Source organism: Leucoraja erinacea, chromosome 10 (assembly GCF_028641065.1).
Source record: "Leucoraja erinacea ecotype New England chromosome 10, Leri_hhj_1, whole genome shotgun sequence".
NCBI classification, from domain to species: Eukaryota; Metazoa; Chordata; class Chondrichthyes; order Rajiformes; family Rajidae; genus Leucoraja; species Leucoraja erinaceus.
This window is the reverse complement of record NC_073386.1, coordinates 6,608,959-6,625,191: the sequence shown is the minus strand read 5'-3', so window position 1 is coordinate 6,625,191 and position 16,233 is coordinate 6,608,959. Positions and strand designations below refer to the sequence as shown.

Below are 16,233 nucleotides of genomic sequence, written 5' to 3'. Positions count from 1 at the left end.
TCCTGTAACAAAATCGCATCTTTCCCTTAGTGTGGCACCCAGAACCACATGTATTTCGCCAGTTGAAACCTGACCAAAGTTTTCTCAAGTTGGAGCATAACCCACTACTTTTGTATTCAATGGCCCTATTAATGAAGATAGACACAAAAAGCTGGAGTAACTCAGCGGGACAGGTCGCATCTCTGGAGAGTAGGAATGGGTGATGTTTCGGCTCGAGACCCTTCTTCAGACTAGTTAGGGATAAGGAAAACAAGAGATATAGATGACGACGTAGAGAGATAACGAACAATCAATGCAGAACTCTCGCCAGTGAGAGGAGAACTTCTTCAAAGTAGACATACCTTGAGGAGATTTTGTAGTGGAGCAGACAAAATGTGTAGGAAGGCCCTATTAATGAAAGCCAGTACCCCATATGTCTTCCTAGACCATGTTATCTACCTGTATTTCCATCTTCGAGGATCTCTGGACTTGTATTCCAGGGGCCTTCAGTTCATCAGTACTCCCTAAGACCCTACCATTCATGGTTTATGTTGTAGCCTCATTAGTAGCCAACAATACGTCGCTCGCATCAATCGGGTTTGAACACCACGGGCCAAAGAGGAAGAGATGTGACCAAGAGTAAGAGTGTGATTTAAATGACTGTCTAGCCCAGTATTTTCTCCTGACCATCCTCCCCAACCCACTATATTTATAAGGGCGGTCAAGGTGGCACAACGGTAGAGTTGCTGCCTTGTGGGCCTGCCCACTTGGTGATTTTTTTAGGCAACGACTGTCATAGTCGTAGGTCGCCGAAAAACCAGCGACAACCTACGTCATCCTGGCGACAACCTACAACAGCACCTACGCCAGGAGAAGTCGAGCTACGCTCATTGGCATCAAAGCCACTGTCGCCAAAAAAATTTCAACGTTGAAAATTTAGCAGCGACCAGAAAGACGTTACGACTTTTTGCGCGACCGAGGAGACTGCTCCCGGCGACCACTGGCGAACATGTGGCGACAAACTAGTCGCCTGTAGTTGGCTAAAAAAATCGCCTAAGTGAGACAGGCCCATTACAGTGAATGCAGCGCCGGAGACCCGGGTTCGATCCCAGGTACGCGTGCTGTCTGTACAGAGTTTGCACGTTCTCCCCGTGACCTGCGTGGGTTTTCTCCAAGATCTTCGGTTTTCCTCCCACACTCCAAAGGCGTACATGTTTGTAGGTTAATTGGCTTGGTAAATGTAAAAATTGTCCCTAGTGGGTGCAGAATAGTGTCAATGTGCGGGGATCGCTGGTCGGCGCGGACCCGTGGGGTGAAGGGCCTGTTTCCACGCTGTATCTCTAAACTAAACTAATCTAAACTCCACATCTTCACCCCATTTCAGCATGCAGCGAAAATTTCTCCTTACTATATGTGGACATTAGATATACCAGGATACTTGGGGGAATAAAGTGCTACAAGAGACAATCCTTTATAACCTGTGATAATAGTAGATGTGGAGAAATGTGCTGCTCTCAACAAGACCCTCATGGAAACATTAAGCTTTGTGGAAAATCAGAGGAAAAGTGCACAGAATTCTGGAAAATGTTAAATCAATTTTCTAAATGCTCTCGGAAAGGTACACTCTACCACTACCACACTAATCCATTTGGCTTGTGGTCCATTAAAAGTAGCAACTCATAAATACCACGCATTCTGCTTGGATTATATTTGGAGATTCTCACAGCTACTGTCGAGCTGGATACACAGCAAACAGTTCTGTCATATTTTTCAATATAGTCTTTGTCCTCTTTTCCCCTTCATCTCAGAAGGCAGCGAGTAATAGGAGGCAATACACAAAGACCAGGGAGGGTAGGATGTGCGGATGAACTAATCTAAGATATTTGACTCCTTGAAGGGAGAGGGCTCTCCAAGGCCCAAGGTCTCCCCTCCCTAAAGTTCACGGCTGGTCTTCTCCTTTGTTCCTTTTCCATTATCTCTTTGTTCGCTCATCCACAATGCAGAGAACACACTGGAGTGTCTTCAACCTTTTTTGTGTCAAGGCCACCTTCGCTGCTGTTACTCACGCATTCTGTGATCCAAGCGGGTGATTTGCCACGGTCTGCACCCTTTCTCTTGCACCGAGTAAACAAAAGCCTGGATCTTTGGTCGTGCAATTAGTGAGTTTAGACATTAGACTTTAGAGATACAGCAGGGAGTCGGGCCCTTCGGCTCGCTGAGTCCGACCCGACCAGCAATTGCCCCATACACTAGCACCAGCCTACACCCTCGGGACAATTTACAATTTTACCAAAGCCAATTAACCTACAGACGCCTTTGGAGAGTGGGAGGAAACCGGAGCACCCGGAGAAAACCCACTTGGTCACAGGGAGAACGTACAAACTGCCTACAGACAACACCCGCAGTCAGAATCGGGCCTGGGTCTCGGGCGCTGTGAAGGCAGCAGCTCTATCGCTGCGCCACTGCGCTGCCCATAAGTTGCAGAATGGAGTGAAATGGAGAATGAGGAGCAGATCTAGTTAGTATTGCAGGAAATGCAGCCTGCTGGCTGGTGCGATCAGTCAGTGGTCCTTCAGATGCTAAGCCTGGCAAATCAAACCTCCCTGGTGGTCCACATCCCACCTGTCTCCCGAACGCTCCACCTATGTTGTTTGATATTGGTTGTGTAGCTGCCATTGGAGGAACGTGCCCAACACACTTCCGAGTGTGAAGGCATTCAAACGTACTTCTGTAGAAAGCTGTGATTTCCATTCTATCACCCTGGGACCCTTCCCTATACCACGCAAAGTCTGAGCACCAGACCATCAGAGTGAGCATTAATGCTGCAACTTCTTCCTCTATTCACACAAAGGGTGGTGGGTGTATGGACCAAGCTGCCAGAAGAAGTAGTTGAGGCTGGGACTATCCCAACGTTTAACAGTTAGACAGGTATATGGATAGGACAGGTTTGGAGTGATAGGGACCAAGCACAGGCAGGTAGGACCAGTGTAGCTGGGACATGTTGGCCGGTGGGGGCAAGTTGGGCCGAAGTCCACACTGTATCATTCTATGACTCTAATTCAGTAATACCAAATGCTCTGAATAAGGTCCATTCAGATCCAGTTGGCATTCTGTCCTCAAATGTCTTGTTCCTCTATGGCCATGCATAATACATGTTCTCCTCTGCAGAGTTAGATAGAGCTGTTAAAGATAGCGGAGTCAAGGGATATGGGGAGAAGGCATGAATGGGGTACTGATTGTGGATGATCAGCAATGATGACAGTGAATGATGGTGCTGGCCCGAAGGGCCGAATGGCCTACTACTGCACCTATTGTCTATTGTCCTAAGGTTACGGCCAGAGGTCTGTTCCTGGCAACTGTTTGTAACCTGGTCAGCTAAAAAGCAACTACCCAGTAATATCTTTAAATAGAAACTAAGGCCAGCCAAGGACAACATGTTAAACTAGAGTGTATGTTCTATTCTCTTCTATTTCCATCCTGTAACAGACTTTCCCTTTCGCAGCCTGTCTCGTGTTCCCCTCTCGTTCCATCTTGAAACCTCCAACTTTTCCCAGTTCTGACTGAAGGTCATCAACACGAAACAAATAAAAGTGGAGTGCTGGAAACAGTTAGCAGATCAGGCAGGATATGACTCTTTAGAGTCATACTGTACGGAGACAGGCCCTTTGGCCCAACTGGTCCATGCTAACCAAGATGCTCTATCTGAGCTGGTCCCATTTGCCCACATTTGGTCCATGTCCCTCTTATCATGTTCACATTGTGTACATGACACCATGTTCCAAATATTGTACTTGGGAAAAGAAGCAATGTGTAAGAAAGAACCGCAGATGCTGGTTTAAATCAAAGGTAGACACAAAATGCTGGAGTAACTCAGCGGGTCAAGCAGCATCTCTGGAGAGAAGGAATGGCCGATGTTTCGGGTCGAGAGCCTTCAGACTGATATCAGGGCAGGGGGCGGGATAGAATGTAGGCGGAGATAGAATGTAGGCGGAGACTGTAAGACTAGTGGGAGAACTGGGAAAGGGAAGGGGATGGGGATGGAGAGAGAAAGCAAGGGCTATCTGAAGTCAATGTTCATACCACTGGGGTGCAAACTACCCAAGCGAAATATGAGGTGATGTTCCTCCAATTTGCACTGGGCCTCACTCTGACAATGGAGGGGGCCCAGGATAGAAAGGTCAGATTGGGAGTGGGAGGGGGAGTGCTGAGCCACCGGGAGATCAGGTAGGTTTAAGACGGACTGAGCGGAGGTGTTCAGTGAAACAATCACTGAGCCTGCGCTTGGTCTCGCCGATGTACAGGAGTTGACACTTGGAACAGCGGATACAGTGGATGAGGTGCAAGTGAACCTCTGCCTCACCTGGAAAGACTGTTTGGGTCCTTGGATGGAGTCGAGGGGGGAAGTAAAGGGACAGGTGTTGCATCTCCTGCCGTTGCAGGTGAAAGTACCTGGGGAGGGGATGGTTTGGGTGGGAAGGGGCGAGTTGACCAGGGAGTTTCGGAGGGAACGGTCTCTGCGGAAAGTAGAAAGGGGTGGAGATGGGAATATGTGGCGAGTAGTGGTATCCTATTGGAGGTGGCGAAAATGTTGGAGGATTATATGCTGTGTAGGAGGTGGCGAAAATGTTATTGACAAAGGTCAATAATACGGAGAAAACATTTGGAAATTGATATTTGTGCCCTTGCAGACTGAAGAAACTCGGCTGTATGTGAAATCCACAATGGCATTGCACCTGAAACCATTTTTGCCTTCAGTTGAGAATTTTCATTTTCTTTTAGCAATTGGCAGCTATCCCTGTGACCTCATTCATCAGTGATCAAGCCAAGAGTCTCTATGAGAAATATGTTCGTTTCTGCTTTATCAAGGTCAGTCTATTGGTGTTAGCGCACTTTGATGCTGGTTGTTCAAGAAGAACAAATTACATGCATATTTCTGCAAACCTAGTTGGTACATTGCTTAAAGTGCCTGTTTTTCCATTTTTTCTAACAGCAAGATAGTACGTTGGATTCAGCAGAAGCCATTCTGAAGAATTGGAAGTGAAGGCCCTACTCTCAATGAATCCCTGTCATTGTCACTAATGAACACATTAACTAGTGGTGGCCTCAAATTTAATTTCAGACATACTGATCATCTTCACTTCTTTGTTTCCTTAAAGCCTGAACGCATAGGTCAAGAAATGGAAAGAACCAGCCGTTCTGTTAAACACTATTTGGATATGAAACGTCATCTTTTAGATTAGCATAGTTTCTCACTACAGTGGCACATATGGAAAATAAACTATGTACAGTCTTATCCGGCAAACTTCATGAGTTGTGTATCTTGAGTCTGTCTCTACTTCCAATTGTTCCTGTAAACAGGACCATGAATCAATCCACCCTCTACTCAATTGGGATCATTCCATTTTCTTTGTGCAAGGAATCAAAAGTCAAAAATCAAGTGTGTTTAATTGTCACATGCACCGTGAATGGAACAATGAAATTCTTACTTTTCCGCAGCTTTGCATGGACATTAACGCAACAACAACAAAAAATAATACAGTAAGCAATAATACAAGTTATTAGTTATATTAGGTAACCAGACCATAATAGTGCAAGCTGATGTACAAAGTACAACCAATGCAAATTGCATGATAAAGGGTTGCGGTCCGGATTGTGCAGTGTAATTCAAGGGCCTGATGGTTGATGAGTTGTTCTTGAACTTGGAGGCAACAGTACTCAAGCTTCTGCACCTGCTTTAAATCTTCACAGTGAGATGAGAGGGTGGTCAGGATAGTGTGGGTCTTTGATGATATTAGCAGCCAGCGAGCGGTAGGCTGATCATGTATATTGAAGCAACGCTTCCTGTAGATCCCTTCGATGGTGGGTAAAATCAATAGCTCTGACGGACCAGGCATTGTCCCCCACTTTCTGCACTCTCCACCATTCTTGGGTGTGTGATAAAACCAGTCAGTATGCACTCTGTTGTACACCTGGCAAGGTTCGGTCGGTACTCTGAATTGCCTCAAAGGAATGACTCCAACCAGCAAAAACATTTGTAATTTGTTGCCCATTATGTTGAGTTTTAGAACTTGTTGCCACACGGTCATGTTTTGCTTTGATGTCGAAGGCAGTTACTCTCAACTCGCATCACCCCTGGAATTCCGGTCCTTCATGCTGTTTTTCTGGTTTATTTAGGCTAGATACCATACGTGCTAAAAGCCTACTGCCAAGCTGCATCAGAGGGAACTTACAAAAACTTAGGGTAATCCGCCATAGTGTTACGAAAGACACATCATATCTGTCCTAGTTATTTTGGAGTCATTGAAGCAATGGTTGTGCTGTGGATAAAGGGGAACTTACTAACACTTAGGTTTCCAGAAGGCATTTGACAAGCTGCTGTATCAAGGGTTATTGAGGAAAATAAGAGCTTGTTATGCAGAAAGTAACATTCTTGGCATGGATAGAAATTTGACTGGCTAACAGGATACAGAAGGTCAGCATAAATAGCATTTCTCAGGTTGGCCAAATATAACATGTGGCTTGTAATAAGGATTGATGCTGGGTTCAAACAGAAGGTAGTTGAGGCAAGTTAATTTGCTATATTTAAGAGGGAGTTAGATGTGGCCCTTGTGGCTAAAGGGATCAGGGGGTATGGAGAGAAGGCAGGTACAGGATACTGAGTTGGATGATCAGCTATGATCATATTGAATGGCGGTGCAGGCTGAAGGGCCGAATGGCCTACTCCTGCACCTATTTTCTATGTTTCTATGTTCACAACCTCTTACGGCATATAAAAGATGAAGACGCCAAAGACATGGTTGCTAGTGGCACAAACGCAGATAGGAAAGCAAGATATGAAGCGGACATGAAGAGGCAACAAAGTGATGTAAATAGATTGAGTGTGTAAGCCAAGGTCTGGCTAATGGAGTAAAATATGGTTAAAAAAATGTGAAATTGTCCACTTCGGCAGGAAGAGTGCAAACAAAACATTCAAATGATGAGAGTACAGCAAATAATTCGGTAAGCTAATAGAACGTCTTTGTTTATTGTGAGGGGAACTGGATGTCAAGGGAGAGATTATGCAGCAGTTATATAAGATTACATCCAGAGTACTACGTACTCCTAATTTAAGTAAGAATGTACGTGGAAGCATTTTAGAGCAGGTTTAGACTGATACTTTGCTTGACAGGGTTGAAAGGTTAGACGTGCTAGGCCTATATCCAAAGGTGAGAGGTGATTTGATTGAAGTATATGTCCTCCAGACTCAGAAACAGCTTCATTCCCAGAGCTATAGCGGCTCTGAACCAGCCTTGCTGAGTGCCCCCCATCCCCCCTGGTCTATCTCCCTCAGATGGTCACGTCGCACAGTTTCTTTATTTATTTTATTTTTCGACATCGTTTTGAAGCTGCATACTAAATCTCGTTGCACTGATGTGCAATGACAATAAAATATATTATTATTATTATTATATGAGATCTTGAGGAGTCGTAACAGGATAGATGACTGAGGGGCCTGTTTCCATGCTGTATGACTATGGCTCGGTGAGATGGGGCAAGAATGTTTCCTCTTGTGGGTGAATCTAGAGCTCACTTTAAAATAAGGGGTCACCTGTTTACATCCTGAGCACAGAGCTCCCCGAATCTCACCTCACTGGCCAGGATAATGTTAAATAATGCACTGGAGCCCTCCTTCATTGGTCCCAGCCTTTCTTTCAAAGTCACCTGCAATCACTAACCTTTTGATCAGATACTTGTTCACAATGACACGACTTTGGCGGTCACGGTGGCACAGCGGTAGAGTTGTTGCCTTACAGCGAATGCAGCGCCGGAGACCCACGTTCGATCCCGACTACACTCTGTTCAGAGTTTGTACGTTCTCCCCGTGACCTGTGTTGGTTTTCTCCGAGATCTTCTGTTTCCTCCCACACTCCAAAGATGTACCGGTATGTAGGTTAATTGGCTTGGTGTATGTACAAATTGTCCCGAGTGGGTTTAGGATAGTGTTAATGTGCGGGGATCGCTGGTCGGCGCGGACCCGGTGGGCCGAAAGGGCCTGTTTATGCGCTGTATCTCTAAACCTAAAACTAAATTATTTGAGTCCACCAGCACCAAGGGAGTCAATCATGCCTGATCATTATAAAGGAGAATGGGGTGTGGGGGTTTCCCCACACACAGTGGAGGGCACCTGCCCGAGGCTATGGGGCGAGGCAGGAGAATGGGTAACGAGGGAGATAGATCAGCCATAATTGAATGGCGAAGTAGACTTGATGGGCCGAATGGCCTAAATTCTGCTCCCATGATCTTTCCTCTGCTTTTTGCCTCCCCTCCACAGCAGCATTTAAGCTCTGTTGGTGCAGGTTCCCCATGGTATGACACAGTAGCTATAATGTGTATGCACAAGTCCCACCTGAGACTGAAGGATCTTGACCTGAAATGTTTGACCATTTCCTCCCTTAATGCTGCTTGGCCCGCTGAATTCTTCCAGCAGGAATGGAACCGGGGAGGTATCATTTTCCGCAGTGCTACTTTTCACATTTTGAGTACCTTGTACTCAATTTTATTAATATTTAGGAGTTACGCAGTGGGAGCTGTTGCTATATTTGGCATTGTTTAGCTCCACCAACCTTGCTTCTGTGTGGCTTCCCCATCTACCATAATTGACAAAGCCAACAATCACCTCATCCATTTTCCATACCTTTGTTCTCACCCCCTCTGCTGGCCACAACTATGATAGAATTCCGCCTGGTCATCAACTACGAACCTCACAATTTAGATCATTTTCCATCAGATTTCATCAAAGGACAGATCTTTGCACCCCCCCCGATCAGTGTTCTGAGGAGACCATTCCTTGGTTCCCTCTTCCGTTTCAGCCAATCTCTTTCTCTGGGTGCTTTCCAATGCAACCACAGAATTTGTGACGTCTGCTCTTTTATCTCAGCCATTCCCTCCATTCAACGTTCCCTTTTGCCTGGTCTCAATGCCTTCCAAATCTCAACCCATCTGAAGCCCTCCTTCCTGCACCACCTGTATAACATTCTGTGAGTCACTTGTACCTCTTTCCAATCACATACGTTTGTCTCTTCTGCACTGGAGAAACAAAAGCAGGGATTGAGTAACAGCTTCGTTAAGCACCTCCATTCAATCCAGCCAGTACTTGCAATATCTTTTTACTGACCCTCTACTGTTCTATTGTATATATTTCACTCCAGCAAAATTCATTTTTATCTCGTTAATGTTAGCCTTTACTAATCTAAACCTTGCAATACGAATGCCAGTCTTATCCCAGTATTCCCTCGTAGGCGTTTGGCTGAAAACATCCACTTCATTTCCCTTCCCAGCACTGGATTCAGCAACTGCCTTCTTCCCAGTTGGACCAAAGTCATACACAATCAAGGAATTGAATACTTCATTGTCACATGTGAAATCCTTTGGTTGCATACCCAAGCTATGTTAATAGTCGCCCATAAGGGCACTTACAAAGTTACAACCCCCCCCCACCACAGCACCAGATCCCCCTCTGTTCTTTCCCTCCCCCATCACACTGTGACCCCCCCCTAGCCGGGTCCTCCATTGCCCATTGTTCTTCCCCATCCCCCTCACGGTTGCCCCCCCCACGCCGGGCCCCCCCTTTGTTCCTTCCCTCGGCAGCGGCGTCCTCACTTCCACATGTCCGTGCTCGTCCGTCGGTTGGTGCCAACATTGACCGCCACACCGACTGCTCTTCCAAGTCCTCTCCAGACGCCGACCCAGGTCCCAGCCGAGGGCTCTGTCGACCCAGGCGCCGATGGCCGCGGGCTCCGTCAACCCAAGAGGCCCGGGCACGATCTCCCATCCCTCCCTCCATGCTTTCCATTTAGTCTAAGACTTTCCCAATTGATATTTGTGTCATTAAAGTCCCCCAACATCATCTACATGCACATTTCCAAAATGTCCCTGTGGATTTGCTCTTCTATTTCTCTTTGAGTATTAGAGACCCTGTGGAAGATACAGGTGAAGTTTAGGAAGATTGAGGGGTGGCTCTTGTAGCACCATTACTTAAATAGGGCAGCACGGATAAGACAAGGAACCACAGACATCAGATGTGGCAACGTTATTGGAGGGCATTCTTAAAGATAGGATTTACCGGAATTTGGATATTGTATTGATTAAGGATAGTCAGCATGGCTTTGTGCGTAAAAAATAGTATTTCACAAATCTGATTGTGTTTTGAATAAGTCACTGTAGGTGGGAATTTTGTGCTATACCTATACACTGTATCTGGCTTTACTAAAATAGGCATAGAACAGACACAAAATAAAACAGCTCATAAATCAGTGGTGAGTCCATCGAACAAGTTGGTTTATTGAAGGCCTTAACAATGCACACCGAGAGAAATACTCTGAGAGAACCCAAAGTGTTCTTTTTCTCACAGAGAGTGGTGAGTCTGTGGAATTCTCTGCCTCAGAGGGCGGTGGAGGCAGGTTCTCTGGGTGCTTTCATGAGAGAGCTAGATAGGGCTCTTAAAAATAGCAGTCAGGGGAAATGGGGTGAAGGCAGTTACGGGGTACTGATTGGGAATGATCAGCCATGATCACAATGAATGGCGGTGCTGACTCGAAGGACCAAATGCCCTACTCCTGCACTTATTGTCTGTTGTTTTAAATGATTCACAGTACCTACAGCATTTTAATATTCTCATGACGCAATATTCTCAAGACACAATGTTACTTGTAGATTTGAAATAAATCATCGATCAATGGCTCTGTCACCGTTCATTTTGTCTTTCCCCAAAGTTATCTTTAACCTTACGTTTCCTGTTGTTTTGAAACTCTAGAAACTCTGCCTCATATACTTAACAAATAGATACCATAGATGTCAATATTCCTGCAGGAAGAATTGATGGAGTCTACTTATTAAAAAGGCCCTTTTGGGAGACTTGCCTGCTAAAGACAGTGACAAAGAGCAGCTGTGATCTCAAGGTTGCAACGGATAAAGAACCTAGACAGAACTATCCCCCCTCGATAGACAAGGAAACCTGCTTTTCATCAGTGTATTAGTTTTAGCTATTTTAAATAAGGTGTGCTATGAAAACGAAATACATTCACACGTCTATTAATTAGCTTCCTAACATCCTATGTTGACCATTTTCCCCATCATGTTTATCCAGTATGTGAGCTCTCGGGTTAAATGGACTATAACATATTCATCTTCCTTATCATTTCTAAATTTCTGATAACAATCACAAAGAGGTTTGATGAGTGTAGGGCAGCGGATGTTGTGTCAATAGACTTAAGCTAGGCCTTTGACAATGACTTGCATGGTAAGCCAATCTGGAAGATTAGATCACATGGAAGCTAAGGTGAGTTAGCCAATTGGATACAAAATTGTTTTAGAGGAAGGAGGCAAAGGGTGGTGGTGAAGAGTTGTTTTTCTGATTGGAGGCCTGTGATAAGTGGAGTGCGACAGACTTCAATGCGGGGTCCACTGCTATAATTACGATTTGCAGGGGATAAAAGTGGCCTTCGTATCGCTCGGTTTAGATTAGTAATGGAAAATGGTCAGAAAAAAACTATCTGAACAACCATCTTCTGAAGTGGAAGAGGGCTAATGTGGTTAAAATTGTTAGTAAATTTGCAGAGGATACCAACATTGGCGGCTTAAGGGCCTGTCCCACTTGACCATCATTTACACGACGGTCGCGCGCGTCATCATGCTCTAGAGTGCGAGACGTCATTTGAAGATAGACACAAAATGCAGGAGTAACTCAGCGGGACCGGCAGCAACTCTGGAGAGAAGGAATGGATGATGTTTCGAGTCGAGACTCTTCTTCAGTCTGAAGAAGGGTCTCGACCTGAAACGTCACCCATTGCTTCTCTCCAGAGATGCTGGCGGTCCCGCTGAGTTACTCCAGCATTTTGTGTCTATCTCCAATGTCTTGGCCCCACTCTGGGAATAGGAGTGGGGGCAGATCCGGATCCGGATCCACAACGGCCGTGAGCACCAGGCCGAGCTCGGCGATCGTTTGACTGCTTCTGCTGCTATTGGAGGTGAGACGTTGCGTCACGCCAGGGTCTTGGGCCTGTCCCACTTTGGCCGTCTGTTACGCGACAGGCTGGTGGCGCGCGAAGATTTTGTGCAGGACGAAGTCCACACTCCTCCACACCACTCCATGCGCCCATCCCGCGCTACCCACATGCTAGCAGGTCACATAAATGGCGCGCGAATGATGGTCAAGTGGGACAGGCCTTTAAGTAGACAGTGAGGAAAGTTATTGAAGTTTACAAGATCAAGATCAGTTGGGAAGGTGGGCCTTTTCCTCTTGTGGCTTTCCTTGTGTTGGAATGAATGGCACAGTGACCCAGCTCGTAGAGCTGCTGCCTCACAGTGCCTGAGATCCGGGTTGGATCCTGACCTCGGGTGCTGTCTGGGTTCTCCCTTTGATAGCTTGGTTTCCTTCGGGTGCTCCAGTTACCTCCCTCATCCCTAAGACGTAAGGGTTTGTAGCTTAATTGCCCCTAGTGTGTCAGGAGTGGATGAGAAAGTGGCGTAACATAAACTAGTGTAAATGGTGTTCAATGTTCGGCGTGGACTCAGTGGGCCGAAGGGCCTGTTTCCATGCTAAACTAAACTAAACATTGAAGCCATGATCTAGACTTCAGTCTGTTAAAGTGTTATCATTCTGTTTTCCCGTGCTGAGTATTATTTTCAGAGTGGGACTCCAACGTTTCTAACATCTATCTACTCTACCAATGCTAAGGTGCCCAACTGCTGAGGTGTCTGATTCAGGAAACTCTCAGCTGCCCTGTTGCTCTACCATGACTTCAGTTGTTCTTGACCTGGGACATCCTGAGCTTGAGCTCAATCAGCTGGAAATACCTTCTGCACACATGGTCTCTCGATGGCACATGCAATGTTCTGCAGTTCCCACACGTCTCAGAGGGATTGAAAAGAAATGGGCCCCAGTTGCCCATACTTAATCTAGCCAAACATTCTGGTTCATCTTTACAAATCCAGTTAGTACCTTACCTAAATTATTAATTTTAATTAATACTCTTGACCATCAGGTCGTAGGTTTCACTGTCTACTGCTCCCTCCCCTCAACCACTCCTTGTTTTATAACAACAAAACGGTGCTTCGTCCTACACTGCATTCATTTTGTCTTTAGCGCTTCATTTGGCCAGAGCTTGATGGCATGTACACTGAGGCAGCTATAACTCAATTGTTGCTCTCTCATCCCCGAGTTATAAGGTTCAATCATAGTGTCATATAGCATGGAAACAGGCCCTTCATCTCAACCTGCCCACGCCGATCAACATGCCATGTCTAGACTAGTCCCACCTACCTGTATTTGGCCCATGTCCTTCTAATCCTATCCTATCCATGCACCTGTCTAAATGTTTTTTAAACATTGTGACGGTACCTGACTCAACTACCTCCTGCTGCAGTTTGTTCCATATCTCTACAACCCTTTGAGTAAATAAGTTGCTCCTCAAGTTCCTATTAAATCTTTCCCCCCTCATCTTAAAAAATGTAAAAAGCAGAATGTTTGTTAAATTTGTCATCAACTCCACCCAGAAGCTGGAGATGAAATATTGTCAGGCACTCAAATACAACATAAAGATAATGTAATGCTAAGATGGAAACCTCAAGATTAGTGGTTAAACCAGGATCCAGTCGGCTCTCTCAGATCTTCAGAGACCTAGATGCCATTCAAGATGTTGCCTGGATTGGAGCAGTTTATTATTAGTGGAGATTGCAGAGGGCTGTGTTTATGTTACATTGAGTCGTGGAGGTTAAGTGATAACCTGATACTGGTACAAAGTTATGAGGCCAGAAAGGGTAGATAGTAAGATTTTTTTCTCCGTGGTGGAAGTGCCTTGGTTATGAGGCCATATATTTAAGGTGGAGATAAGAGGTACAAGGGGAGGGTGGGATCTGAAGGGGATTTTATTCTCGTGTGGTTGGAGTCTTGAAATTGCCTGAAGGCAGATACTCTCACTGTATTTAAAAAAACATTAAGAAAATCATTTGAATCAAGGCATAGAAGAGTATGAACCTGATGTAGGTAAATGTGATTAGCATGGATGGTTGCAGAATGGACAGAATAGTCAGAATGGATGTGGTGGACCAAAGGGCCTGTGTTTGTACTGTTTGATGTTATGATGCTATGATGTTATGGCACATTTAAAAAAAACTTGATAAACTGGAACCAAGAGAGCAATGGGCTGAAAGTTGGATTAATCAGTTTTTTTTTTTGGCCAGCACTGACATATTGGGCTGGATGTCTATATGAACTTCAGTAAGGCATTTGATCAGGTTCTGCATGGTTGGCTGCTCTGGAAGGTTAAATCACATGGGATCCAGGGCGAGCTCACCAACTGGATTTAAAAAAACAAACAAGGAACTGCAGATGCTGGTTTACAAAAAAAGACACAAAATGCTGCAGTAACTCTAGAAGTCAGGTAGCATCTCTGGGGAGCACGAGAGTTTGGTGCCTGTGGAGGATTAAGAGGGGGAAGTCCGCTACCAATGTAAACGGATTTACACAAATATCCACAGTTGGGAAGACTGAAAACTGCTGAAGCAGAGATTAGAGGGGGAGTGGACAGACCGCACAAGCAAGTAGTGAGAAGAAAGAGATTACAACTGGCCGCCACAAGGAAAGACCTTTTTGCTCGTGGAAGAGTGAATCTTTATTTACCAAATAAAAAGCATATCCCATTTTAGCAGGTTCTCACAACACTGATGTGAAACAGCTATTCTTGAAGCTTTAATGTACAGTATATTGCAGGCGATTCCGTGCAGCAAAGAAAGTCCACATTGGTTAAAGTTATGAAAGTGAAAGCTACAAAATGTTTGAAACACGCTCAGAGTGAAGGTCAAGCTCTCTCCTCCCCTTTGTAAGAAAATATTTAAGGCTGCAGCGGGAAATTGTCAGTCTGGCAATCTCACCCAATGGAGCTGGTTTTGAAATTACTTCATACTAGAATTTACTTTAGAGATACAGTGTGGAAGCAGGCCCTTCGGCCCACTAAGTCCACGCCAACCAGCAATCACCCCTTACACTAGCATTATCCTACACACGAGGGACAATTTACAGAAGCCAATTAACCTACAAACCTGTACTTTTTTGGAATGTGGGAGGAAACCGGAGCACCTGGAGAAAATCCACATGGTCATAGGGAGAACGTACAAACTCTATGCAGACAGCACCTGTAGTCAGGATTGAACCCGGGTCTCGGGCGCTGTAAGGCAGCAACTGCTGCGCAGAATTCTTTGCATGCCTACAATAACAAACAGGATGTTTACGGCACAGTAGCGAATTAGTAACAAATTCTTATCTGCAAAAAACAGCTTTCCATTTACATAGCAGTTTTACTGTCATGATGAGCACGGTGGTGCCTGTCTTGTGTGTGTGTGTGGGGGGGGGGGGGGGGGGGGGGGGGGGGGGGGGGGGGGGGAAGTGCCAGGTATGGTGGTTGATGCATACAATAAATGACTTTTGGATAAACATATGGATATACAAGGAATGGAGGGATATGGATTATGTGCAGGCGCATAGAGTTGACATCGGTTGGAAACTGCATACTAAATCTCGTTGCACTGATATGCAATGACAATAAAAGATATTATTATTATTATTATTATTATCATGTTCGGCACAGATATTGGTGGGCCGAATGGCCTGTTCTTGTACTGTACTGTTCTACATTCATACTGATCTAAAATGGGTGGTGAAAGCTGAAAGAGGTGGGGATAGATTGAACCGCCAATGCTGGTTTACAAAACAATACACAAAGTGGGCCAAAGGTTTGTGTGGGATGACTAGTCTAGGATCCTTCCACTGCTGGACATTGAGAGGGCAGAGGGCAGAATTTGTTGGGGGATAACCTTAAAAAAAATGAAGAAGGTATAGAGTGGGGTGAGGGGCAACACATGAAGATGTTCCCTAAGACCCAGTCGCATTTGGGAGGGGGAAGAAGGGATATCACCCCAGAAAGAGCAGGGAGGGGGGAGGGTAGGAAACACATGCAGGGGTTGAGTTACCCCAGCACTTTGTGTTTTTACAGGTAATTGTGAAACGCCAATGAGTGCAAGGGCCGGCTGCATTCAGGGGGTAGCACATGAAGGGGGGCTGAGTTACTCCAGCACTTGTGTAGGAAAGAACTACAGATACTGGTTTAAACCGAAGATGAGACACAAAATGTTGGAGTAAGTCAGCGGAACAGGCAGCATCTCTGGAGACAAGGAACGGGTGACGTTTCGGGTCTGAAGAAGGGTCTCGCCCCGAAACGT

At 45.5% G+C, this 16,233-nt stretch overlaps 1 protein-coding gene across 7 annotated transcripts in view; it reads left to right on the top strand.

The window, feature by feature from the left end:
• Nucleotides 1-5,272, top strand: part of LOC129700731 (kynurenine--oxoglutarate transaminase 3-like) — a 93,873-nt gene extending 88,601 nt beyond the window's left edge. For 6 of the 7 annotated variants that reach the window (XM_055641360.1, XM_055641359.1, XM_055641362.1 and 3 more), the window contains 2 exons: nucleotides 4,759-4,845; nucleotides 4,970-5,272. In XM_055641360.1, coding sequence (XP_055497335.1) covers nucleotides 4,759-4,845; nucleotides 4,970-5,020 — 138 coding nt within the window. In that variant the 3' untranslated portion in view covers nucleotides 5,021-5,272. The remainder of the gene's footprint in view (nucleotides 1-4,758; nucleotides 4,846-4,969) is intronic. The other variant, XM_055641358.1, reaches the window with a different exon arrangement.
• Nucleotides 5,273-16,233: the final 10,961 nt, after the last annotated feature.